The 26,728-nt window shown below is 46.8% G+C and overlaps 1 protein-coding gene and 1 long non-coding RNA gene across 3 annotated transcripts in view; one reads left to right on the top strand and one right to left on the bottom strand.

Annotated features, from left to right (window-relative positions):
• IQCA1 (IQ motif containing with AAA domain 1) overlaps positions 1-26,728 on the top strand; it is a 142,891-nt gene that overhangs the window by 96,531 nt on the left and 19,632 nt on the right. Inside the window, exons 14-16 of the mRNA XM_059393777.1 lie at positions 6,228-6,335; positions 10,077-10,276; positions 24,100-24,186. Of these exons, the coding sequence (XP_059249760.1) occupies positions 6,228-6,335; positions 10,077-10,276; positions 24,100-24,186 (395 nt within the window). The remainder of the gene's footprint in view (positions 1-6,227; positions 6,336-10,076; positions 10,277-24,099; positions 24,187-26,728) is intronic.
• LOC132013674 (uncharacterized) overlaps positions 19,578-26,728 on the bottom strand; it is a 137,845-nt gene continuing 130,694 nt past the window's right edge. The window contains exons 3-4 of one of the 2 annotated variants that reach the window (XR_009403067.1): positions 21,267-21,634; positions 19,578-20,077 (exon numbers count right to left, since the gene is read on the bottom strand). This is a non-coding gene — a long non-coding RNA (uncharacterized LOC132013674). Of the gene's footprint in view, positions 21,635-26,728 lie in introns of both variants that reach the window. The other variant, XR_009403065.1, reaches the window with a different exon arrangement.

Genomic DNA, 26,728 nt, shown 5'->3' with positions numbered 1-26,728 from the left:
ATCATCCTAATAATGTTCTTTATACAATTTTGTTTTTCTGAATCCAAAATCCAGTCAAGGACCTTGGCTAGGGTGTTCAAATCTGTTTAGTCGTCTTTCATACCTTTAATCTAGAACAACTTCCAACCCAACGTCTTTCCCCCCATTGACATTGTCAGAGCCCGAGCTGTCACACAGACTGCCCTTCTCAGAAGTGGTTTGACAATTTGCTCTTAACTTGATTCAGGTTAAATGTTTCTGAAAGTAGACTATATAGCTGATGTTATGTCCTTCTCAGTATTTAACACTGGGGTCACGTGTACCCCATCACTGGGGATGCTAAGTACCATCACTGGCTAAGGTGCTGTTCCCCAGACTTCTCCACTGTTAAGCTTCACTCTCTGCTTCCTAGTTAATGAAAAACCGGGGGTTGAGGTGAATTATTCCAGGTTCTGGAGATTCCATTCCCAGCTGGCTTAAAGGTTTTATCCTCCATTGAGGCTCTTTGCCTGCATCGATTCCTACTAGGGTAGCTGTGAAATGGGGGGATCTATTTCTATCATCCCTTCTATGTCTAGTAGGTGCCATTTTTCTAGAAAGAAGTGTCCTCCCCACCCTCTTTTTAATGTGCTGTGGTATGTGTGTAGAAACATGGAATCTTTCTTTTTCATAGTATTATATTACACACTGACCTAATTTTGGCCTGTAGGAACAGGAAGGCATTTCCCTCTGATCAAAAAATAGTTATTTTAATGCCTTTGAAATAGATCCATAGTTCCTTAGGGCCTTGGGAGCATTTGTATTTCCTAACAGTATAAGAATTTTACCAGGACATATACTGGAATATATATTGGGTTTCTATTTATTTAATGTGCTTCTTGTTCAACTACCAAAGAGTTTTCTCCTGGATTCCCTTGATTTAGCTCTGTTAATTCTGTTCTTATGAAAACATGACATCATTAACAGAACACTGCTCCTTTCCTTGTGGTTGGGATCTCTGACTTCTCCTTGTCTGTCTTTTCCTTTGATATCCTGTATTTTTGCTTATCACTGAATTCCTAGTGTTTAGACGTGCCTGGCACAAGATGGAGTCTCCAAAAATAAACTGATGGATATATTTCTCATCTTCTGTTTGATTTCTCACCCATCTTGGACTTTGCATCAATCTGTCAGTTTCCAGGCAGCATCTTCATGATGCTAAGGCCAAAGTGAATGCAATCAGACCTCACATGAAAATAACCCAGTCGTGGGGTGCCTTCGGCTCATGTCATGATCCCAGGGTCCTGGGATGGAGCCCCACATCGGACTTTCTGCTCATCAGGGAGCCTGCTTCCCCCCCACTCCCGCCTGCCTGTCTGTCTACTTGTGATCTCTCTGTGTCAAATAAATAAATAAAATCTTTTTTAAAAAAATAAAAGAAAGAAAATAAAATGACCCAGTCTAATGAATAGACATTTCTCTGAAGAAGACATCCAGATGGCCAACAGACACATGAAAAGATGTTCAACATCACTTATCATCAGGGAAATGCAAATCACAACCATGATGAGATACCACCTCACACATGTCAGAATAGCTAAGATTAACAACACAAGAAACAACAGATGGTGATGAAGATGTGAAAAAAGGGAAACCCTTTTGCACTGTGGCTGGGAATGCAAACTGATGCAGCCACTCTGGAAAAGAGTATGAGGCTTCCTCTAAAGTTAAAAATAGAACTACCCTACAACCCAGCAATTACACTACTAGGTGTTTACCCAAAGGCTACAAAAATATAGATCTGGAGGGTCTGTATACATGCACCCTGATGTTTATAACAGCTTATCAGCATTAGCCAAACTATAGAAAGAGCCCAAGTTCCATCAACTGATGAATGGACAAAGATGTAGTCTATATACAGTGGAATATTACTCAGCCATCAAAAAGAAATTGTCATTTGCAATGACATGGATAGAGCTAGAGAGTATTATGCTAAGTGAAGTAAGTCAGAGAAGGACAAATACTGTATGATTTCACTCATACATATTTAAAAAGCAGAACAAATGAACAGATGGAAGCGGGGAGAAAAGGAAAAAGAGAGAAAGAGATTCTCAAGATACAGAACAAACTGAGGGTTGCTGGAGGAGAGGTGGGTGAAGGAAGGGCTAGATGGGAGATGGGAGAGCATTTGATGTCATGAGCGCTGGGTGTTGTATGTAAGCGAGGAATCACCAAATTCTATTCCAGAAATCAATATTGCCCTGCATTTTAACTAACTAGAACTTAAATTTAAAAATCGAAAGAAAAAAGAAAACGACCCAGTCTAAAACAAAATCAGTCAAACTGCCATGAGGGCGTTTCCATGTTTTCCTTATTTTTTTCCCAGTTAAGTTCCTTAGCTTGAAAGATGACAGTGGATTGCCCCAAATCCCTACGTAAAAACTGGCAGAGCAGCCAGAGAGCAAAACCAGAAATCTACGGACAACATTTACACCAAAACTAAATGACAGGGTCTCCCCTGAAATCCCAAAGTACAAGCCACTGGGGACACAGAGCAAAGGAACACCAAAATGACCAGCAGGCGTTCACAGGGAGGTAGACCAGACCAAGACAGCAGCGGCAGCCAGAACTAGGAGAGGCATGACCACCTCAGAAAAGCACACCATTGCGCTTTTAATTCATCTGGAAACAACAGAAGAGGGGGCTCTGTGACATTTAAAAAGCTACCCTGTGCCAAGCCTTCTTCTAAAAGTAGAGAAATACTGTCTCACATGAAATGAAGCAATGGAAACATCCAAGATCAAAGCCCACACAACGTTTCTATCAAAAAGAAAGAATAAGGAACAAATTAACATCACAAAAAGATGGAACCCACTCGTTCAAGCAAGCTAACATAACATACGAGAATTATAGAAGAAATGAAAGAATACATAGAATGGAAATTAGAAAAACTCAGAAATGAGTGGACAAAACTCAAGGAATATTAGAAATAAAAAGAAAAATCACTTTGGAAAATAAATTATAATGAATCAAAGAATGAGTAAATAACACCTTAAGAGAAATAAAATGTGAAAGGCAGAATGTCCCCTCTCCCACCCCTCACCTTCTGAAGGAGGCTTGTCCTTTATGTGATCCTTCTGTGCCTCAGTTTCCACAATTAGGGGAACAGTCACAGCACCCGCCTCATTAAATCACTGGAAATAGTGAGGTATGAGATCGGGCATCCGGAACATATACCGCCATTGCTGGTGGTGGCATTCTTGCCTAGGCTTTGGCAGGCTGGGGGCGTGAGGGGAGGGAGAGGGACTGCAAATCGGAGGGCTTGAGACTTCGTGGTATCTCTAGGGGCCTCCCCCACCAATCCACATTACGGAAGCATGAGTGTGGGGCCACTGCCTAAGGCCAAAATACAGAGAGAACAGACACAAATTAATATTCTGCTAAACTATCCGGCTCCACCCATGTTTCAGTCCCTGTGCCTTTGGGGGAACACTGACCTGAGGCCAGAGCTGGTGTTTCCCACACTCCCCTTGGTGTTCAGAGCCTGCTCTACAGAGGAGAAAACTCATTATCTTAGACGGTATGACTTACACGTCTGCACACATGAAACCCCCAGAGCTTCGGAATAGCTGATACCTGGCACGTCCTGCACAATCTCAGCTGAGCTCTCCCAACATGGAGTCGACCTAGAGCAGTTTCTCTGGCTGACCTCGTCCTGGAAGCCAGGCGGCCAGCGTCCAACATACAGTTTATGAACCAGTCCGTACTCCTGACCCATCACCGTGTAACACGCGTGCCCATCCTCGCTGTTGGGAGACGGTGCGTGTGCAGCCCTGTTGGAGTAAGGGTGGCAGGACATCCTTGCACTTGGCGGCGAGGGGTCGGGAGAAGCAAACACCGATCAGTAACATCTGCCCTTGGACCTCGCCCCTGGTCCCCGAGGAACGTGTTTGAGAAGTTAGGACTTATTATACAGTGCTCACCATACTCTCTTTAATGCTGTGTCGGGGGTAGAATGGAACATTAGAGGCTGATCCCATCCTTATTTCTCAAATTTTTTTTTAATTTCTCTTTTTTTTTTTTTAACTGCTTTGATGTCCCCATGGTCTTCCATTATTTTACTCCTTCTGTACTAGTTTGCTAGGGCTGCTGGAACAGGTGTCACAAACATTCCCTCACAGTCCGGGGGCCAGAAGTCCAAAATCGAAGTGTCGGCAAGGTGGTCTCTTCTGAGAGCCTGAAGGAGAAGCTGTTGCCTTGCCCTAGCCTCTCTGCACATGCCCCTCCCGAGTCTCTCTTGCTCCGACTGCCAGCCCTCCTGCATGGCTACCCTGCTGTCCCTGCGCTCCTACGACCTCATCATTTCACCCCTTGTCCTGTCCCCTGGATGTTTGCTGCAGCCTCTGGCGTTCTGCTAGGTCTCCTTGTCCCTGTGCCCATCTTCACACCTGTGTGCACATGGCCCTTTTTATAAAGGACACTAGTCATATTGCACTGGGACTTACCCTAATGACCTCACCTTCACTAGTCATATCTGCAACGGCCCTATTTCCAAACAAGGTCACACACTGTGATATTGGTGATCTGCCTTTCACATTAGAATTGTAAGGAAACCCAGTCTGACCAGTAAGACATTCCTTGTTCCTTTTCCATCCACTATTGTAGGCTTTCTTGCCCCTGTTCATGCTTTGTACTTAAATGCCTTTTCATCCATCGTCGCCTTCTTCCCTCTCTGGCAGAAGACCTGGGATCTGTGCGGGAAATCCTGAAGTTTCTAAGCTCTGCCTGAGCACGTGGGAAGGGTTTAGGGCATCCACACCAGGAATAGCAAAGCACAGCAGCATGCTTTCAGGATGAGTCCCAAAGCCTGGCAAGGGACTGGTGGTGTCCTTCGCTCCATCAGAAGCAACACCCACTAATTCAATTTAATATGATGTGTCTAAATGAAATCTGTTAGGTTCTAGAAAATATGGTGCATCAGGGTATTAATATGGATTTATTTAAGCAGGAAAATTGGGGTCACTTTCAGACCACCTCTAATGTCATGTTTATAGCAATAAGCACTGGATTTAATGGTGGCTACAGGATCTCTTCCTGCTCTAGTGAAGGCGAAATTAACCACTCTCCTATTTATGACCTGCTCATTAAAAAGCACGGGGATCGGAAGCCGCAATGGAAGCTTTCACTATCACTCACTCTCTCCACCAATACCCATTGTCCTTGCCAAGGACTTTTTTTTTTTTTTTCACATGGAAGTTTTGAAAGCCTGCCCTCCACAACAAAACAGCAAGCATTATCTGATCTCTAATTCTAATTTTCTCAGCATTCGAAAATGCTTTAAAGCTTTTCTCAGTTCACGTACACATAAGAGCATTCTGTCGGACATATGTATAGAACATCGAAATTCTGCAAGACCCATACTTCTTATAGAAAGAAAAAGTTTAAAAAAAATGATCAAGATTCCATGACTCGGGCATTGAATATTTTCCCTTCAGATTCCGGTACAAATCAAGAGAGAACTGTCTGAGCATATAAAGGGTCCGTCCTTGTGAGAAATGGAGACAGCCAAACTAATTTTCTTGGTGACCTTATCTAAATTAGTTAGAAAATAACATTTCAGATTTATGACTAGTTACAATTAAGACCTTTGATGCCTTCTAATTAAACCTGTAAAGATTTATTTCTATATTATTCCTTTGGTAATCCTTTGAAAATGATAAAAATGTAAATGAATATGACCCGCAAAAGGAGATGTTTCTATTTATTCTAAATTAGACTCATATCCTTCCTTTCAAATGATTGTATTTTAGGTTCAGATTTACCCTGCTCCGGTACAAATTCCACATTGATCTTACATAATTTGTACTTAAAGTTTATGCCCATGTTAGATATCATCGCTTGGAATAGAAATATAAATGAAATAAAGCCTACCATAGCTTAGTCTACTCTATACGTCCTTCATTTTAAAACTTTGTTCCGCTTCGTGTATTCTAGAGTCCAAGGCCAATTTTGGAAATCCTAGGAGGTTAGTGTCCTACTCAACAGAATGTACCGTTACAGTAGCCTGGAGAGCGGAGAGTTCAGGAATGGGTGGGTCTTCTAAGGCCTTGGTCTGAGAGAAGAGGTGTTCTTCGTGTCTCCCGGCAACACCGTTGTATTTGCTCAGACATGTTGACTGTGTATTCTGTGTTAGTTTCACAGGTACCAAGATCATGCCGCTCAGACCAGCACAGTCTCCACTGACTTACCCTCTGGTTGTGTTCCCCCAGGAGAGTACAGTTACCTGGGGACCACACTTCGCCAGGTATCCATAGAACCCATGCCTTCCCTCCTGGACGTCAGACAGCTCATCGCCCTCTATGGGGTCTTGCCACTAGGTAAAGAGACCACACACCCTGTTGTGCATTTCCTTTTTTTTTTTTTTTTTTTTTTTTAGATTTTATTTATTTGACAGAGAGAGACACAGCAAGAGGGAACACAGGCAAGAGGAGTGGAAGAGGGAGAAGCAGGAAACCCTAGGCAGAGCTCAATCCCAGGACCCTGGGATCATGACCTGAACCAAAGGCAGACACTTAAGGACTGAGCCACCCAGGCACCCCCGTTGCACGTCTCCTAGAGGCAGCGGTGAACTGCTTGCTACATTGGCAGCATCTTCCTGTTTGATCTTTTCATGCAGACCACTCTGAGGAAGGGTAGTTCTATTGTGACCCTGATCCCAGAGAGCACAAGAAGGTCCTGCACGGGGGACATGTGTGCACCACTTCTGAGCGCCTGCTTAACATTCTGGGCTGAAGGTCCCGTCAGCAATCAAGCACCTGCGATTAAAATTAATCAAATTAGACAAAGGGCTAATGTTAGGCTTGCCTTTTACACACAGACTTCTGTTACTAGGTCCTTAACAAAGCTGGCCTTTCATGAACCAGTGAAAGTGTGTTTCATGAATCTAAAGGATTAAGGCTCTGCCAGTTTTCACTGATATCCACTCTAACTGCTAAGTGAGATGCGGTCGTGATTGTTCAGACCAACAGACCAGCGTTCTGCAGTGTGGCGACAGGTGCAGGAAGGGCGGGGCCCTCTGTCACAGAGCTCTCTGCTGCTCTCCTTCTCTCTTATCATTTTAACAACCTTTTTATGGGTATGACCTCGGTCATCTGGGCTGGGCTCTGTTGACAATTCTGAAAGAGAAATCATGCTTTATTTGCTTAACTGGCTTTAAAATAATATGAGAATAGTTTGGGCACTTACAATATTGTTCCACTTTGACTTAGACCTACAGGCCAGAAATGGTCCCTTCCTCTTTTAATTTCATGTCAGAAGTAATAAGTGCAATTGGGGGTCAACATCAATTTTATATATATGGAACATATCATATATATAAGTATATGATACTTCAGGGGTCCACAAAATAAATATGCAATATTTATGAGGCCCATGCAAATGAAACAATGAGCCCTCAACCCTCATCACAGTGAGATGGAAAACAGTCGAGCTGAAAGCCTCAAGACCTAGCATGTTGTTACGGGAACTCCTAAGATGTCCTCGACAAGGGCAGTATGTTTGATCCTTGACTCCAAGAAACAAAATGTTGGATGTCATTTCCAAGCTGGCTTAAAAGCCTCAGAAGAAGGATACTCAGGGAACATCCCACCTAAATCCTTCTCTTGTCGATGAGGAACCTGAAGTCCCTACAGGCTGCAGACCTCCCTGGGTCCCAGAGCCAACAGGCATTTCTTCGCGGGACCTGTGTGTGTGTTTGTGTGTGTGTGTGTGTGTGTGTGTGTATGCAAGGCACAAACCAGCCAGACAGACAAGGACATTCACAGATCTGCCTTCAGGTGCTTCCTTTAAATTTCATAAATCTAAAATCATATCCAATGACAACAGGAACTGTGTTTGCTGGCACTGTGTTCAGGTCCCAGCCAACCTAGCCACTCTGCAGAGGGCCCCAAGGACACTCTGTGTGGCCATTCTGTACCCTGGCCAGGCAGCAGAAGCATCCACTGGCCTCCAGAACCCCAAGAACCTCGGGCGCCTGGGTGGCTCAGTGGGTTAAGCCGCTGCCTTCGGCTCAGGTCATGATCTCAGGGTCCTGGGATCGAGTCCCGCATCGGGCTCTCTGCTCAGCAGGGAGCCTGCTTCCCCCTCTCTCTCTCTCTGCCTGCCTCTCCATCTACTTGTGATTTCTCTCTGTCAAATAAATAAATAAAATCTTAAAAAAAAAAAAAAAAAAACACGTTTAGAACCCCAAGAACCTCAACCAGGGCTCCCAGGACAAGGCATGAGCTTTCTGAGCCCACCGGGCAGATAAGGGAGCACCCAGGATGCATCTGGTCAGCGTTCACCCGCACACGCTCCCAGAAATGTGACTGCCTCCCAGAATGTGGAGGGAGAAGAAGGAGGAAGGCACTCAGCCCGCCCCCTTGGCAAATCTGCAATGCCAGCTGCCTTCCAGGGACCCCTAAAGCCGGCATCAGTCTACATCCCCAGCCCCTTGCTGTCCCCCTGCTATATCACTAGCAAGAATTATCTGCCACTCCCTCTCCAGGCCCACAGTCACTGTGCGTCCTCACCCAGCATCTTCTCAAGGGTCCCTGTGTCTACAAGGTCCAGTTCTGCTGCTTCCAAGGCCAGCTCAGGTGCCATGCTCTCCCAGAAGTCCTGCCTGAGGCCCCCATCCCCCGACCTGGGAAAAGGTTCTTCTCTGAACCCTCCGCGGCTTGCACAGATCTCAGCACTATTTGCCTCCTGTTCTGGTCACGTCTGCTCAGGTTCAGCTCCCGTCCTAGCCATAAACTCTCGACAATAAGCCCTGAGTTTTCCCCACCAGCCCCTCGCCAGGGCCATGAATGCACCAGCCCCCAATACCTGTGCTGCACGGACCACCCAGTGAATGGCGTCCCTCTCCGATTGTGAGCAACAGAATAACCTTTATCGTATTACATTACTGTGCTCCTCACTGACCACAAATAAAGCCCGTCTGTGTCATTGCATTTTTTTTAAGATTTTATTTATTTGACAGAGAGAAATCACAAGTGGACAGAGAGGCAAGCAGAGAGAGAGAGGAGGAAGCAGGCTCACTGCAGAGCAGAGAGCCCGATGTGGGACTCCATCCCAGGACCCTGAGATCATGACCTGAGCTGAAGGCAGAGGCTTAACACACTGAGCCACCCAGGTGCCCCCTGTGTCATTGCATTTTAAACAGAACTTGCTCAAAACCAGCTTCCAAGATTATGTTATGTAACCATAAAAATTATTCCTGATTATTTGATAAATTCATTGTATCTTTTCACTTACCCAAGAAGAAAAAGCACAATAATAATCGTAATTTGGATATATATATTCCAGTTCATCAAAAAGTGCCCAGTGGCTGCCCAAAGCAAAGTCACATGATAGGAGATGTTTTGATCACAGCACTTTCCAGGACTTCATATCATAATTACTTCACGCCAGTGTGCACTCCACTTGTGTTCGGGATGGCAGAAGATGCTGGAGGCCAAGTCCCGCTCGGGCTGGAGGAAATGGACAGTGTGACTGACCTCCGAGTGTCCGCGTGGTAACTCCAGGCTCTTCATCAACAGGCTGGAACCGAGGGCAGATCAAGGAAGTCTGGCCACTACACCTGCCTCTTTCGTTTCCCTTTTCTCTCCTGAGAACCACTAAGGAACATTCCCAGCCCCCCTCTCCGGCTGTGGCTTCATGTCCGCATTCCTTTTCCTAAGCTTTCAAAGACTGCAGCTAGCAGAGAAACCGGCCCCCAACCCCCGCCTGAAAAAAAAAAAAAAAAAAAAAAAAAACCGCCAGAGGTTAGTTATTGTAGGAATGCTCTTTAGAATGATGAGTTTGGGAAAAAATCTAGGGAAAGGGGCAGAAGGGAAGGCATGTGCAGAATAAGCAGGATGGTTCGTGGCCCCCACCTCTAGCCCTGACATACAAAATCAAAGGTGTCACCGCCCAGCTCAGACCAGGGATGTGCCTCCAGTTAGAAATGCTTTGGACACATTCATCACTGTTGCAGAAAGTGGGGTCACACGCTGGAGGAACAGCCTTGAGGGATGCTCTTTCCAGTGCCACTTAGCTTCTCTGCACAATTTTAGAGCCTCTGCCTCTACGTCTTATAGGTTCTGCAACAGTGCACGAGAAGGCTCCTTTGGTGAAATCCCTGCTGCTGGCAGGGCCATCGGGGGTAGGGAAGAAAATGCTGGTCCACGCCATCTGCACCGAAACGGGAGCCAACCTATTCAACCTGTCCGCAGCCAACATTGCGGGGAAGTACCCTGGCAAAAACGGCCTGCAGATGATGCTGCACGTGGTGGTCAAGGTACTGCTTGCATTTCTTGTTGGTCAAGGTACTGCTTGCATTTCTTGTTCAGATTACATGTTCAGATCCTGCTGTTAACCCCCTTATGCCCATGAGCGCCGACCCTTGCGGATGATTCCCGAAGGCTGACACGCCCATCTCTCCTGTACCCCCCATCGCATCCTGCTATAAATCACTTCAACTGTGCAGCTGGCTGAGCATGCAACGGGCAGAAACAGCACCTTCCTTTACATAAATAACCCCTACTGTCCTGTCCAGATCAGCCTCCTCCCGCCGCAGGAATCCTCCCTGAAATGCCCCCACATGTCTCTGAAATCGAAAGCCACAATTTCTACCTCCAGCCCCCCTTCTTTTGGTAACAGTGTCAGCCACTTGCTAGGGCAGGGGTTGGGGGGCAGTTGTTCTTTCACACATGGCATGAGTCTCCAAGGTATGTGGTTCCTTGGGCATGTCTGCTCCTCACACAGATGATCCCAAGGAGCCTGCAGGAAGCTAAGCTGACCACAGGGGGTTCCATGCTCCATGATCTCTGGGCTGGAAGACAGGATACCCTAAAAGATCCATATACTACGCAGTCCCAAGATCTTAGAAGAGTTCATCACTTCCCTGCATCTCTGTCTTATGCCAGCAAAATGAAGCAGTAAGACCTAATGATACTGTCATCCCTAAAAGCAAAGATTCTCTGATATCATTTAGAAATGGGTAATGACGGTAATAGACAGATGTGGATAGGTAGATGGGGAGATGATATATTCACAAATGGATTACCAAGTTTTCAAGCATTTTATAACAGAATATTCATATTTAATGTTAAAACTGGACAGATTTAATTTTTATTTCATTGAGTAACGGAAGGTTGTCTCTATGCTGTTCAATTCACTTTTAGTTGCTAGAATGCCGAATCAGCCAGCTTTTATGGCCTAGCAAGGACACCCCACATCTGGGGCACGGTGTCACCTGTGCATCAGCTCTCGGGGGGCTCTGGGGCTTATATGCAAGCAGTTGCCCATAGAAATCCTTCCTTTTCCACATGATGTTGACCCCTGGAGTGAGGCTGTGATGGCAATGGGATTTTGTTCTCTTAGCCTCATGGTCCCTACCCTTGTGGCGGGTCGGGACATTTCCCATTCTCCTTTCCCCACTGCTCACCCTGCAGGAATCCCTAGAGAGAGAATCTTGAAGACCTGGGAGGTGGGAGGGGAGGAAGGTGGGCAGGGAGTAAAGACCACCGAGCTGTTTAATAGAGCCCTCCCCTCGTAGGGACCACCTGTGTCACCTCTTTACGGGGCTGTTGCATGTTCGCAGCCGGCCCGTGAAGAGCCCATCCTCATCCCATTTACAGATAAAGACAATCGGGCTCTGACAGGTTCAGTAACTTGACCAAGGCCATGAAGAGCATGTGGCTGAGCTGGGGTTGAAACCCAGCTCCTCCTCCTCCTCTTCGTCCTCCTGCACCATTTTTATCAAGGCAAAACTTATACAAGGAGAAATGCATAGATCTTAAGGATGCATCTTAAGTGCAAGCTTTGAAAAATGTACACAACTGTGTGGGCACCATTTTCATGGGTTTTTGGTCCTCGTTTAACTTCTTTGAAATATGTGTTCAAGTCATTTGCCTACTTTTTACTGCCTGGTTGGTCTTGTGATTTGCAAGCGTTCTTTGTTTATTTTCATTACAAGATCTTTGCCAGACGTACATATTGCAAATATTGTGTCTTGTTCTGTGGCCTGCTTGTTCATTTTCTAATTTTTTTAAGTTTCAATAATTTTTTATTATATTATGAGTCACCATACAGCACATCATTAGTTTTTGATGTAGTGTCCCATGATTCATTGTTATGATTCATTGTTTGTGTACAACACCCAGTGCTCCATGCAATCCATGCCCTCCTTAATACCCACCACTGGACTCACCCATCACCCCATCACCCTCCCCTCTAAAACCCTCAGTTTGTTAACCGAAGGGAAAAAATGAAGGGGAGGATGGAATCAGAGGGGGAGATGAACCATTTTCTAATTTTTTTGTCATTTACTTGTCCTACCTCTTAGTGCCAAAGGGTGTGGAAACCTCCCACTGTGATCATAGAATTCCAAATTTCTCCCTCTCATTCTGTCAGTTTGTACTTCACAGATGTCGAAGCACCGTTAGGAGATATGTCCACATTTTGGATTGATGTGACCTCCTGTTTGGTTATTTTATCGTTAGGAAATGACCCTTTTTGTCTCTGGCAATACTTCTCGTCCTGAGGTCCACTTCACTGAATACTAATGGAGTTCTCTTGATAACTCTTCTATTTTCAATGTCTTTAGAGTTAAAATGCATTTCTCGTAGACAGCATGTAGTTGAGTCTTGCTTTCTTCTTCAGCCTGACAACACAGGCCATTTAATTGAGCCTTTGCTCCATTTACACTAAATGCAGTCATCATCTGGTGGTGTTAGTTCCGCCATTTTGCCGTTTGTTCTCCGTTGCCCCATCTCTTCTTTTATTCTTCTGTTTGTCCTTTCCTGTCTTCTACTGGGTTAACTCAGTACTTTTTATTACTTTATTTGGATTCCTTTATTGTCTCTATGGACTACAATAGTCATTTTTAACTTAGCACTGTGTATGCACAGTTCATATTGTACTATTTTACATAAAATGAGAGAACAATATAAGCCATTTGTCGTCCAGCGTCCTTCATGTTTTTATCATACATTTTACATCTAGAAATGTTATAAACACAGTAGAGTGGTACCATTTCTGCACTATTTATATTAAATAGTCATGTGTCTTTTAAAGAAATTAAATGGCGGGGGAGTGCGGTTTTATACTCATCTCCATATTTACTCTTTTTAGTGATCTTTGTTCCCTTCCACCCATCCAGGTTCCCACATGGTGTCATTTCCCCTGTAGCCGAAGGACTTCAGCATTTTTTTCAGTGCTGGTCTGGTGGCAACAAGTAATTTTTAGCTTTCTTTTGATTTATTTTTAAATGCCTTTATAGCACTTCCATTTGTAAAGTCATGTTTCACTGGATATAGAATTCCAGGTTATATTTTTCTTTAAGCACTTTAAAGATGTGATTCCATCTATCTTCTTACCTCTGTATTTCTGATAAAAAGTTATCAGAAATTTGAACTGTTCATCTCGTGTGTGCATGTGTCATTATTCTCCCGACATCATAAGTATTTTTCTTTATTTTGGTTTTCCTCAGCTTGACTATGAGGTACTTGGAATTTTTTGTTTTTTCTCTGGGCTTAAACTGCTTGTGGCTCACTGTGATAATTGAATCCATAAATACATGTTTTATACCAAATTTTGGATACTTGGGACACCACTTCCTCAAATATTCTTTCTGCCCCATTCTCGGTCCTCTCCTTTGGGTGCTCTCATCACACGTGTATTTGACTGCTTGGTGTTGTTCCACAAGTCCTTCACGTCTTGTTCTCTCTAGTTTCCACATCAGGTAATTACTGTTCGTCTGTACTCAAGTCTGTACTCTGCATTTTCTTCTACCATTGCCAATCTGATATTAAGCCTATCTTGTGGATTTCTTTTGTATTTCTGACATTTTGCTTTTCAGTTATGGAATTTAACTTTGCTTATTTTTATAGATTTTTATTTCTCTCTTGCAATTCTCCATCTATTCATTCAATATGACTATCTTTTCCTTTAAGTCAACTTAAGAGTTGCTTTACAGTTCTAGTCTGCAAATTCCAACACTGGGTCATCTTGGAGTCGCTCTCTGTTTGACTGTTTTCCTTGACTGTGGGTCCCATTTTCCTGTTTATTCATATCGTTAATTACTCTTATTTGCATATTAGACATTGTGGATGATATGTTGTTGATACTCTGGGCATGCTGAGCTTTGTTCTGACAGGCAGTTATATTACTAGCTGATCAGCTTGAGCTTTTGCAAAGGTTTTGTTTTCCAGTTTGTTATTGTGGGTCTATTTCGGTTTTGCCTTTAGTCTAAGGTGAATCTCTTAGTCCTAGAACATCATCTTCACTTTAATGAAACTTAAATAGAAAGCCTGAGGAGTTTAACAAATGCCTTTAACTTGGCAAAGGCTAAGGTGTGTGCTTAGTTCTTCTAACTTTCTGGCTGTTGCTCTCCACTGAGCTTCTCGGAATCTTCCAGCGTGCAAGCACATTTCTGAGGCTAGCCAAGGATTTGAACATGAGTTGGAATTTAAAGCCCAGTAGCCTGGCTTATGACCTCATGGGCTCACCCACCAAGCCCCAAGCACTAAGTGCTTCAGAGGAAAGGTTAAAGAAACCTACCCTCTTGCTTCCCCCTGCCACCCCGAATAAACACCTAATTTTGTTGACATTGTCAAGTAACAGACAGAAGCACATAAATATTAAAATATTGGCATTTCATAAGCATCCATATATACCAGATCCTGTTCTAGCACGTCTCTGTGTAAATTAACTCATTCTGTCCTCACAACAACCTTAGGAGGGAAGCACTGTCATTATCCCCATTTTACTGATGAGGAAACTGAAGCACTGAAGAAGTTTTTCCTGGCCAGCAGTGCTGCAATGTGAGCCCACACAATCGGGGTCCAGAGCCACTGGGTGTCATCACTACACTATTCTGCCTCTGATTGAAGTAGGACTAGTTGAAGTGAGCCTCTTCTCCCTACTACTACATGGCTCCCTTGCTCCTGGTATGACCCCAGGACAGAGCCAATAGCGTGATCATGATGTGCTTTCTCTCAAGAAGTTATTGCTTCCACTGCTGAGAATTCATCTTGATATCAAGTAAGCTATCTTTGCATTTATTAGAATCATTGCATTCTGACATCATGTGGGCCCCAAAATGCTGAACATCCAATTTTCAAAATGTGGAAGAGTGTCTTTATCCACTGAGGCCCCTCCATGTCTGAGTGCCTGACACCTGCCTCATTAAGCCTCACGTTCACCGTGTGTATAACCAATAAATGAAAGATGTAAAGGTCTCCGGAGTGGGTGTCATTCAATTAGAAGCCACATGCGGTGGGCCACTGTGTCCTGGCATGATTGACAGAACCGCTATCTGCATTGCAAAAAAAAGTATTTGCTTTCAATTAACCACAGAAAAGTAGGAAGTGATGCCTGTGCCGGAAAATCAAGGGCAGGAAGCCATAGTGCATTCCTGTGTTGTGTGAACCGTGGAGCGGGCTGCGCCTGGCACGCAGCAGAATCTGGTCTTCGGCATTTGCAGGAGAAGGTGAACTATAACAGAAGGGCCTGCTACTCATCACACCTCCTTAAAAAGAATTCCTATCTCTGAATTAATCTCCAGGAAGATAAGAATGCAACTCTTAGGAAACCGCTCCTAATCACCCTTCTGGCGGGTGGCACCTCAGGCTTCACCTGGCACACTCTGCTCACCAGGAAACACCGTGGAAACAAGCCTCGGATTTGTTTCCATGGCCTACAATTCAAGTCCATTCTCTGATCATTATTTTTGGTGGGTTCCTTTGCTTTACACACAATAATGCTAATAGATTAACAGTTTGGGTAAGGGAGTTCCCTGAAGAAACAAGTTTACTATATACAAATAAGCAACTATTGTCTCAAACTCCCTCTTATACTAAAAGTGTACGTGGAAAAGAATACACATCTATCCAGCGGGGAAATATTAGAAATATATCTAACAATTAAGAAATGTGATAAAAATTTAGTATTGAATACATATTTGGTAGAAAGTTATTGAGGAGGGGGGCGCCTGAGTGGCACCATTTGTTAAGCATCCAACTCTTGGTTTCAGTTCAGGTCGTGAACTCAGGGTTGTGAGATCAAGCCCTGCACTGGGATCCACGCTCCGCGTGGGCTCTGCTTAAGATTCACTCTCCCGGAACACCTCAGTGGTTCAGTCAGTTAAACATCAGCCTTCAGCTCAGGTCATGGTCCCAGAGTCTTGGGATCGAGCCCCACACTGAGCTTCTTTCTTGCAAGGAGCCTGCTTCTCCCTCATCCCTCCCTCTCTCCTTCTCCCTGCTTGTGCTCTCTCTCTCTCTCTCTGTGAAATAAATAAATAAAATCTTTAAAAAAAAAAAAAAAGATTCACTCCTCCTCTCCCTCTGCCCTTCTCCCCTGCACTCTTGTTCTCCTTCTAAAAGAAATAAATCTTAAAAAGAAAGAAGTTATGAAAGCAAGGCACCAGCCTCCTTGGGTCTTCATGACGGTAAATCAGGATGGAAGAGCAGGAAGGATTCTCATCTCGCCTGGAGTCTGACACATGAGAAGGAGTTTTATACACACTTTCCTTTTCAACCGCACCAATCCCAGATGAGGCAGGAATTAAAGTCTCCATTTTGCAGACAAGAAAAGTGAGGCTCAGAGTGCTTAATTTGACCAAAACTACAAAAGAACAAAGAGGCTGGCATCTAGACGTTAGCCCACATCTGACCCCAGAGCTGTCACCTGGCTCCCGACGGGCTGCTGGGGAAAGGAAGCCTCCGTCGTGCCCAGCCTGTGGCTGCCGTGCCCTCACAGTGAGTGACCCAAGGGCAAGGACATTCTTGGGTCAAAGTGTCAGCTGGGCACACTTCAGCATAAGAAGGTGAGGAACGGGAAGCTCCCACATGCTGTTGGCCCCCTGGTGGATTTCCATGACTTCTGGATTCCCTCTTGTCCAGCAAACTCTTCTCCTGAACTTCTAGTCCTCCCACAAGAAGGCCGAGAGGAGGCCCGCAGAGCCAGGAAGGCAGACCAGGCAGAGAACTCCTGTCTCGTGCTCCCGGTCTTGAGAGAGAGATTTTCTTCTCCCTGTGGTCCTTGAGCCCTCCCTTTCCTCCAGCGATAGCCAGACCTAGAGAGAGTATGCCCCCCACACCCATTGGTGATGGGTCTAGACCACGTGGCCCATTCTGGCCTACACATCTGGACAAAAAGAAGTTATGATGCTATTCGTGCCTTGGCATCACCCACCAGGGGCTCCTCATTGGGCTCACAGCCAACCGCCTGCGGCCACGTGCCAATAGATCTTGCCCAGATGTGCTGGTACAAACAGCTCATCCAGGAGTCAGGTGATGGAGAGCCCAGCCAATTATGTTTCTATAGCTCATGGAAACCTATACTCCCAGTTAATAACCCAAACAGAGACATTGTGGTTGTTTGTGGGTGGTTTTTTGCAAACACACAGATGTGTAATAAATACAATAATTATGGCAGTCACCTTCACAAGATGGAATTCAATTAGGATAAAGCAAACACATAGCACATCTGACCCCAAACCACAGAGCCGCTCCTGTGAAAGAAGGGAGGAGTGGGGGAGACGGGACGGACACAGAATTTAGGAGCTCTGGTGAAGCACCGGGGATGAAAATAAGAGAAGAGAGGGACTGGTGACCCCAAGTCCCAGATGGGTTTGCCGTCAGAGGCCAGCTCACTGTTCACTGTGTCATGGATATGGTTTCAGGTTGAGGAAGGGAACGCCCATGGACTTCAGAATGGGTTTTTTTGGATTGGGCGAGTGGGGGGTTGTTTTGTTTTTTCCCATCTTTTTTTAGCACAGACTTTATATTTTAGAGCACTGTTAGGTTCACAGCCAAACTGAGCGGAAGCTACAGAACATTTCCACTTGCTTATGGAGGGCTGAGTGGACTCCGCAGGGGGGGGCGGGCCCTGGACCGTGGGTGCCCCAAGCGTTGTCTGTCAGCAAGGATGTGCAGACATTCTGTGGGCTATAAATCACCGTAAATACCGTGTCCATCTGTTCTTGTTCCCTGGAACGCTAATGGGGGTGGGCTAGGACCAGGGTCAATCCACAGGTATTAAAGGATTGTTAACCAATTTGGAAACACCAAAAGCAGGGAAGGCCTTGGGTGTGGCTAGATTGTGCCATGGGAAGTTGAGGATGGCCATGCGCACAGGCGTTAACCCCTTTGCTGCTCAGAGTCAGCTCAGAAGGCGGTTTCCTGTGACGCCATTAGCCCTAGTATGGCTGAGAGCGAGCTGGGGAGGAGAAGGGCTCCAAAGGGAAGTCCAGGTGATTTGTAAGCCTGGTGCCTGCCAGCATTCAGACACCTACCGCTTGAATACAGCCGAACAATCAGCAATGACGTCAATGTCTTTCTGTGGCCAGCACAAACCCGATTCCCCATATGGCGTCTGCCACAGTCTATCAACTGGACCTGTATGTTGGCTCCCTCCTGGTCCTCTCCTCTGCCTCAATTTACCTTCCTTTCCATGCAGGATCAGCCCACCTGGGCTCCTGACTCTTTAGCACACCTCTGCACTTCTTTTGAGTATCATTTATGGTTTTCCCAGCTGACACCCAGTGAAGACTTGAAGTAATTTCTGCAATCTCATAAAAGTTAATGCAAGGAAATTGAAATATTAAATATTTTTAAATAGTGGAAATACAGAACAAAATGTGCTCACATTTTCAGTACTTAAATGGAATCCAAGTGACTCCAGTCTGGGAACATGAGCCTCCCCTCTCCCCAAGTAACCCACGCCTCTCTAACTCCTCCCCAGCATGGCAGCAGCTCACGGCTGGCTGCCTCCTTGTGCCCAGCACCGCCCATTCAGACAGAGAAACTACACGTTCTCTGCAGGCAGGGACCATGTCTGTCGGTCCCCAGACGCTCCTGTCTCCCAACACTGAGCCTGATACATCACAGCTTGATCTCACCACAGCAAATGGTTGGATGGATGGATGGTTGGATGGATTAATATGTGGGTAGATGTGTGGATGATACAGGGGTAGATAAATGTATGGATAGACAAAGGAAGGGTAAACAGATAGAAGGGTGGGTGAGTAGATGGATGGTTGGATGGTTGAGCGGGTGGTCCTTTTCGGTTTGGTAAACTGAGACTCAACAATTGGAGGGGGAAATAAATGGTTTTTCATCAGTTTCTCTAAGGCAAGCAAAGTAGGACATTTTCAGAGAGAACTTTCAAAGCTTCCAGGAGTCATTTGGGCAAATCATATTGGTAATTCAAGCATGCCAAACACAAACAATTTTCATTGTGGAGCCATCATATCGTAACCCAAGAGAATCTCATTCTGACAGTGAATGTTTGACAGTGTTTCTTTAGAGATTGCAAAAGATCAAAGCCATCAAACTCATGTAGAAGGAGAAGTCTTTAATTGATCACTAGAGCTCCCCAAAATTTGAAGAAAAAAAAACACTCGTTGGTGGAAGTCCCATCTTCATTCCAGAATGGACAGAAAACTGAAACCCTGAAGTTAAATGTGATAGGACTAAAGAGCCCTCTACTGGCAGCTGAATCAAACTGCCCGGTGGAACTTCTAAAAAGTTCAATTATGAATTAATTACATCTAATTACCCAGGACCTCAAACTATCTGTGGGTAATTTAAATGAAGGCTTTTCATTGCTAAATGAAAATCAAAAGAGCAAGGGATACCATTTTTCATTAACAAATTGGCAAAGAGGTTTTTATTTTTAATACATTGTTAAGGAGAGGCGTGTAGAAAAACAGATCCGCTTCTCCACGGCTGGAGAGGGTGTAAGCAGAGACTCTCCAGGAAGACAGGTTGGCAATGCAGGTGAAAACGTAAACAACACAAGCCTTGAGACCCAGCAGCTACGGGTGTGGCCTCGTTCTACGGAAAGCAACCATCATGTGTCCCCCAAACTCATCGAACCACTGTTTAATTTCATAAGAAGGCAGAAACCGCCCAAAGGTTCAAAAACAGGAGGGCCGATCAATAAATTACGGGACTTCATGTTAAAATGATGTTGGAGAAATAAATTTCACACTGGGTAAGCCAGAAGGTAATGCAGGAACAGTGTGAGGAACAATCTGATTTGATTGAGGAACGATCTCATTTTGGCAAATACGCACATCGAAGACGGTCTGTAAAGACGGGAAATGTTTGATGAGTGACTTGAATGGAGGAAGCAAAGAGTGCTGTCTCTGTGTCTGAATATGTATTCTGAAAATTTTGTTAATGAATACTGCTCTTGCAATAACAATAAGAAAGAACCAAAATTCTACCAATTTCCATGTTTTCAAAGCTTAGTCTGTCCACCCTTTGTATTTCTTGCTGTCTGTTGTCCCATAGACGTGCAGCCTACACCAGTAACCACCCATCCCTCCTGCTCCCTGGAGGAGGAGGACAGCCCTTCTCCTTCTGAGGTCATCCTCTCCTGATTCCCCTCCCATTCCGTGCCACCCCTGGTCTCCATGCACCCCCCCCCATCCTTCTGAAAGAATGTTCCCTGTCTCAGTCTCTGACCATTCACATCTTAGCCCTCATCACCCAGCTTCTGTCCCTTCCATGCCCTGCCAATGCCAGCAGTGACCTCCAGAATGCCAGAGCTTCAGGGCAATGCTGGCCATGGTTGCCCATTCTGCCTGCCTGGATCTCTGACCTCCCTGGGCTCAGGGGAAAGTTCTCTCTTCTGTGCCCTTTGTTCTCTCTGGTGCTGCTCTTACCCCCTAGCCTGAGCCCTCCTGCTCCGTCGGTGTCTTCACCCCGACCCCATTCCATAGCCCACACTCGGCTTCTCCACTCTCATCCTTCACTTGTGAGTCCCTGCCATCCAGTCCCACATGCCCACCAACCACATTCCCAGTTCCCCAGGAACAGCTGTCCAGACTATCATGCCTTACACACCCGCCAGAGGGATTTTTCTAGAACACGACTAGGATCAAAGTTCTTGATTCAAGTCCCTTACAGACCCTCCACAGCTTCCAGGATAAAAGCAAGCTCCATAGCATGGTGACAGCCTCTGTGATGCCTTTGTGACCCCATGCATCCCCACGAGGGCACACATAGCCCTGTGCCCTGGCTCCTGTCCCCAGCATAGCCAGTGCGTCCCCCTCTTCACCTCTGTGACTTTCTAGAGACCACTAGACATTCAGTCTGCTCTAAACTTTATCTGCAATCTCCATTCCTGGTGGCCTGCCTGACCCACTTTTCCATCTTTCTGTCATTAGTGGTCCTTGCTGACACCCCATTTTCCTTGGCCCCCTCACAAGCTTCCCTCCCTGCCCACGGACAGGGCCTTGAGGGCAGGGACCCCAGCACCAAGCACCGTACCTAGCACATCAGAGCTCCTCCAGAGGCACTAATGAAGGAACATGTGAGAACAGCTCTTCTTCCACATCCAGAGCCAAAAACAGTAAAGCCAATCTATCCCTCCCACGACAACCCGTCGACTATTTGAAAACAGCTCCCTTGCTGCCTTGAGTCTTCTTTTCTCCAAGGAAAAGTCTCTTCCCTTAGATGGTTCCTGGTGGGAGAGGCTGTCCGCATGGGAGGACCCAGGTTCTGTTCTCCCTTCTCAGTCCAGAGCTAAGCGCCATCACCAGGTGTCCTCAGGCCAGCTCGCCACTGTGGAAGGTCAGGAAAATGGAAAATGCACACCCGGCAGGACAAGACAATAATGGTTTTTAGAGTTCTTCTATCTGGAATGGCAGGGGACAGAGAAGGAAATGGGTTAATGAGATGCTTTTGACCAGACATCTTGTCTACCATGGTGACATGGCAATGTGACCCCTGGTTAATAGAAGGGCCTGGGGACGTCAGGCTGAGCCAGGTCTGACTTCAGGTTCCAACATTTCTCCAGTGCTGATGAGCATGTTACCCCCCACTCAGTGACCTCGTGTATAAGGGGGGGGGTGGTGCTAGGACGTGCTTGGCACAGGATGGGGCACATGGCGAGTGAGGATAGCAGTGAAGTCGTGGAGATCAAGGCTCTTTGCCCACAATTATTCCTTGTATTGTCATTGTCAAACACTCACTGGGGAAATGTCTTCTTCATTTGATAAGTACTGAGCCCTGCCAAACCACGTCACCACCAAGGTCCTTTATGCAGCCCCGTGGGCCCCAAAGCAGGTGAATGGTCCCGTCAAAGCCATTCCTTCACAGATGCAGGTGCACGCTTACAGGAAGTACGGAATTCCCCCACCAGCCCAACGGCGCAGACAAGTTCACAGGACAATTGTGGGCGGGCCCGTTCAATGCAATGCCGTGAACAGAACAATTTTAAACCAGGTACTGGAAGTGAGACTGCTGGTCTCAAAATTGTCCCAGCTAAGAAGACTCCTGAATTTCGGGACCATTGAGGTGGCTTACTTCATTAGAGGCAGAAGGAGAAAAGTCCCACAGCAATTCTCGGTGCTCACATCTGCAATTGCCATTAAGAAAAGTGGGCTGTGGAAAAGCTGTCGCTTGCCAGGTGGACACGGGAGTGGGGAGGCCCGCTGCCCCAGCGAGCGCAAGATTTAGCCAAAGACAGGAGACGACAGTTTATGCGGAAACTGTTCCGCTGCAGCTTTCTGTTCCAAAGCTACGATTTTTCCAAGGGAGTGAAAAGAATAAGGTTTTGCCTTTGTCATTATAAAGTGTCTCTTTTCTAAGAAGCTTAAAACCCAGCATCTCATTTTCTTATTTTCTTTGGGGGCTGGAAGTAGGGAAGCTTTGGACTTAAAATAGCTTTTAGCAGAACAATGCTTCTGTAGGCCCCACCCTCTGCAGCAGGCCAGGGGCACTGTAAAGTAGAGGGGCGAGGAGCCCAAAGAATGGACAGCTGGGGAGGGGGCCCCAGGGTCTGGCTTGGGTACAGAGGGAACCCGTGGACATGGCCGTGCTTCCAGCCAACTCTGCAGCCTGCTTCTGCCACTCTCCAGCTGTGTGAACTTGGACAAGGTCCCCTTGCGTCTTTCAGCTAAGTTTCGCCATTTGTAAAATCTGGATGAGCGGAGAGGCACCTGCCTCCTAGGGCATGGTGTGAAAGAGTTGTCATGAGCGTGAAAGAGCGGCCAGGGTGTGGACTCATGCCGCGTCAGTGCTGGCCCCAACGGTGCGTGTGCTGCCATGGGTGACACATGTGGCCCCGGCCAGGCCCAGGGCTTCTCACTGAGTCACCGTGAAGGTCACACCCACCACACCCCCCAGGAGCTGGGATTACAATGTGCAATTCTGGATTCTTAAACTCTGTGACTCTGTGTCTAAAAATTAAGGCCTACCAAACAGGGGCCGGCTGGTTTGCTTCTGTCCAAAAGTGCTGATGAGCATGGGGCTGTGAAGGCTCATGGCCCAGGACTCATACTGGCCCCAGGATCAGGTTCCATGCGCTCCTGTCTTTACACAGGCATGATCTGCTCACCGTGGCTCCTGATGCTGTGGGAAGAGACATGGCCACGTGCACCTCGTGACTTTCCCATCATTTACTAAATGCCCGTCTTGGTTACAACTCACGCCAGCTGCCTTAATGATGTTTTAAGATATATAAAAATAGGAGTACATAAGGCTCTATTTGCCGTGGCTGGAGACAGCTTTTATCTGGTCACGGTTTTGCACAAAGCACAGATTGTTGCAAAAATACCCAAACTTTGCTATCGTGGGGGCGCTTTGAAGAGATTGTTCAGTGAGTGGCAATTATTCCCAGGCCCACGGTAAGTAAGGCCCAGCGCTGGCGCGAAGCCCTGCCCGCCATGGAGGGGCTCAGAGCCACCTTCCAGGCAAAACGTCGGGCACAAAAGCACAGCCGCGCAGCAGCAAACAAATGGCATCACAGGGGCCCCTTGTGCTGAAACAGCTTTTCTCACGACAAGCGAGTCTGAATGAACCTGGGAGCAGCAAGTAGGCTGTCATTAAACCTGAGGCCCAAATGCCCGTTGGTTTGCCGCAGAACACGACCAGTTGATTTCAAGCCGAACCGATTCAAGGCTCCGGGTCCTAGGGAAGAACGGACAGTGCCAGCATGTGGTGCCCCATCCTGCTATGCAGGAGGGGTGCGGTCCTGCCCCGGAGCCCTTCTGGGCACCCCTACCCCCGAGAGCCCTGTTGGGGAGCCATCGGGTCCTGCTGTCCGTCAGGGTCCACGAGAGAAGTGCATTTACAGCCAAGCCCCTTCTTCTCCTTGCAGGTGGCTCGGGAGCTCCAGCCCTCCGTGGTGTGGATAGGAGACACAGAAAAAACCTTCTACAAGAGAGTCCCCAGCGCAGAAAGGATGGTGAGGGGTTCTCGATCTTTCTCCATTTGGCCTTCTCTTTCCCCTCCCCTCAGGGGACCCTTACCAAGGACTGTCTCCACTTTTCAAGAACGTCTTCTTTAAGGGAGGAAGGGCATGAAGGGGCAGCTGTCTTTCTCTGCCCTCTACATGTCTGTACTTGAAAAACTTCAGTGGTCGGATTTTATGAGGCGTGATTAGGGGAAAACATGAAGGAAAGTATGGAAGGAAGGGGGAGGAGGAGCTTTGGACCCAAACATGGGACTCAGAGGTAAGAAACAATTCAGAGAATTTTCCTTGGTTAAAGCAAATGGTACACATAGGAGTTATTATTAGGATTTCCTATTGTTCATAATAATAAATAGCAAAGGCTTGACATTTAGGAACAAAGACCTTCGATAGGACTGCTAAGTGCCGGCGGTGGGGGCCCCCGGGGAGCGCCCTCTCAACTGCTTCCTTCCTTCCTTTCTCTCCTTCAGATGCTCCCTCTCCCCCGAACCTCCCCCCACAAATCACCAGCAAATTTCCCACAAGTTAAAAAAAATTTGCAGATACACATGATTGTTATTCCACATCAATTTGCACCAAAGCAAATAGTGGTTAACTGTGAATTTCTGATTAAATTCATAAGGATTTTAATCACTTTCAATCCTTATGTATTATACATCATTTTTAGCAGGTAGAGATGATTTGGATAAAGAATGAAAGCTCCATCTTTTCTTCCCCAAATGAGCCTTGATTGCCCTGTCATTTCAGAAACTCTTAAGAGGACTCATTCATTATTAAATCCGGGAATCTGAGATTTCACTCCCTCTGCTGGCCAAGTTGCTGCATTGACGAAAGTCCCTCCCCACCCACCCCACAGGAACACGTGAAGGCGGGCGTTACTATGAGCCCGATCAGAAATCTAAAGAGACAAAGAGACCTCCCGGGCGTGTATAATACAACGTGCCCCACACCCAACATCATCAGAAACCTTGCCTGGGGAGTAGGAGACGTGGTTTCCGGGCTCTCTGTGTTGTTCACCTGAGCTGACTGTGTGTCTGAGCAAGTAACTTAACCTCTCTGAGCATCCACTTCCTTAATGACTTAATTAACGGTTTCCAGAGAGCACAGCCTCCAGCTCAGAAGCCCCCCCCCCCATTCTCTGCCATGCCTGCCCACAGGCTCTGGCTGCTCATCTGCACCCCGGAGTCTGTGGGGACCAAGATGAATCCAAAATGCTCATTTGTAAGAGAGCCAGAGGAGCCCTAAGGGAAGGGCTGATGGTGGGAAATGAAATGCCTCAAGGTCAGCAGACATCTCCCACAGAGGGAGCCCTGGTGCAGGGCAGGATGCCGGCAAAGGAGAGACAAGCAGGGTGTCTCCAGGCCTCCCACCTAAACCAGCCCCACTGTTGCTGATCTCAGGAGACTCAGCCCAAGCTCTGATTCCCACAAACATAGCCATGGGCTAATGTTATTCCAGTAAGAAATGAAGGCCTTTGGTGCCAGAGTCTTTGCAGGGGACCAGTCGGACCTTTATTCTCTCCAGCTCTGCATTGCAACAGTCTGCCATCCCTCAAGGGAATTAACGGAAACACAGAGAGCCCGGAAACCACGTCTCCTACTCCCCTTGGCCAGCTGAGGGGCATGAATCACACCCCTAGGTAATTCCTAGGACACCTGACGGGCAACAAACTGAAGTGGTCCTTGGGTTCCCAAATGTCCTGAGCCATCCCAGGTGCAGACAGAGCTGTAGGAGGCATGAATACCCCATCTGGCAGGAGAGCATGGCAGCGGGGGTGGTGGGGTGGGAATCACTGTGTGCGTCCTCCAGCTCTACATGGGAGCAGGTATCCCCACTCACCCCTAAGTTCTGGACCTGCCCCTCAGGCGGCCCCTGCTTCCTTCCTGGAGAGATGGGGCCAGGCCTGGGCCACTTCAGCTCTCTGTCCCCACACCCATCCTCTGACTTAGGCTCTTACCAAGTCCCCCAGTCACCAGGGCTGGAGCTGTTGGAGCATTGTCCAGCTGCCTTCTGAAGCTGGCCACCAAAAGCCAAGGGCATCCACAGGTGACAGGAACCCAGGAGACATCACAACCAGCTTCTCATTGCTTACTCGACTACCCCTGGGCAAAGCCTACAGCCTTCCTTCTGCCATGGTCCATCCTTTGTCCCAAAGGCTCCACGATCCCAAAGATACTGAGGCATAGAGAAGGAAGTCCACCTGCAAAGAAATCAGGAGGCTGCCAAGCCCACCAACAAAAACTACAACAGACAGCCCGCTAGAGACTGCCACCTGGATCAGAGGCATTCCAGAATCTCCCCTTGAAAAAAAAGTCTCGCTCACCACTGTGACTCACTACCCCCTTGATGCCTCAACATTTGGATTAAGTCTCCCAAGGTCATGAAATGTATGAGGAGCACCCCGTTTTGAGCAGCAAAGCAAGGAAGAAGCCCAGCCTGGGCACGATGGCTACTGAGCCTGGCGCAGCCTGGGAAGCTGAGCTCTCTGGGGCAGGGACCGCAGGCCCAACACCTAGGACAGCTGTGAACAAGAGGA

This window comes from Mustela nigripes, chromosome 3, assembly GCF_022355385.1.
Source record: "Mustela nigripes isolate SB6536 chromosome 3, MUSNIG.SB6536, whole genome shotgun sequence".
Lineage (NCBI taxonomy): Eukaryota > Metazoa > Chordata > Mammalia > Carnivora > Mustelidae > Mustela > Mustela nigripes.
Note: the sequence above shows the minus strand (reverse complement) of the source record. Positions and strands in the feature narration are given on the sequence as shown.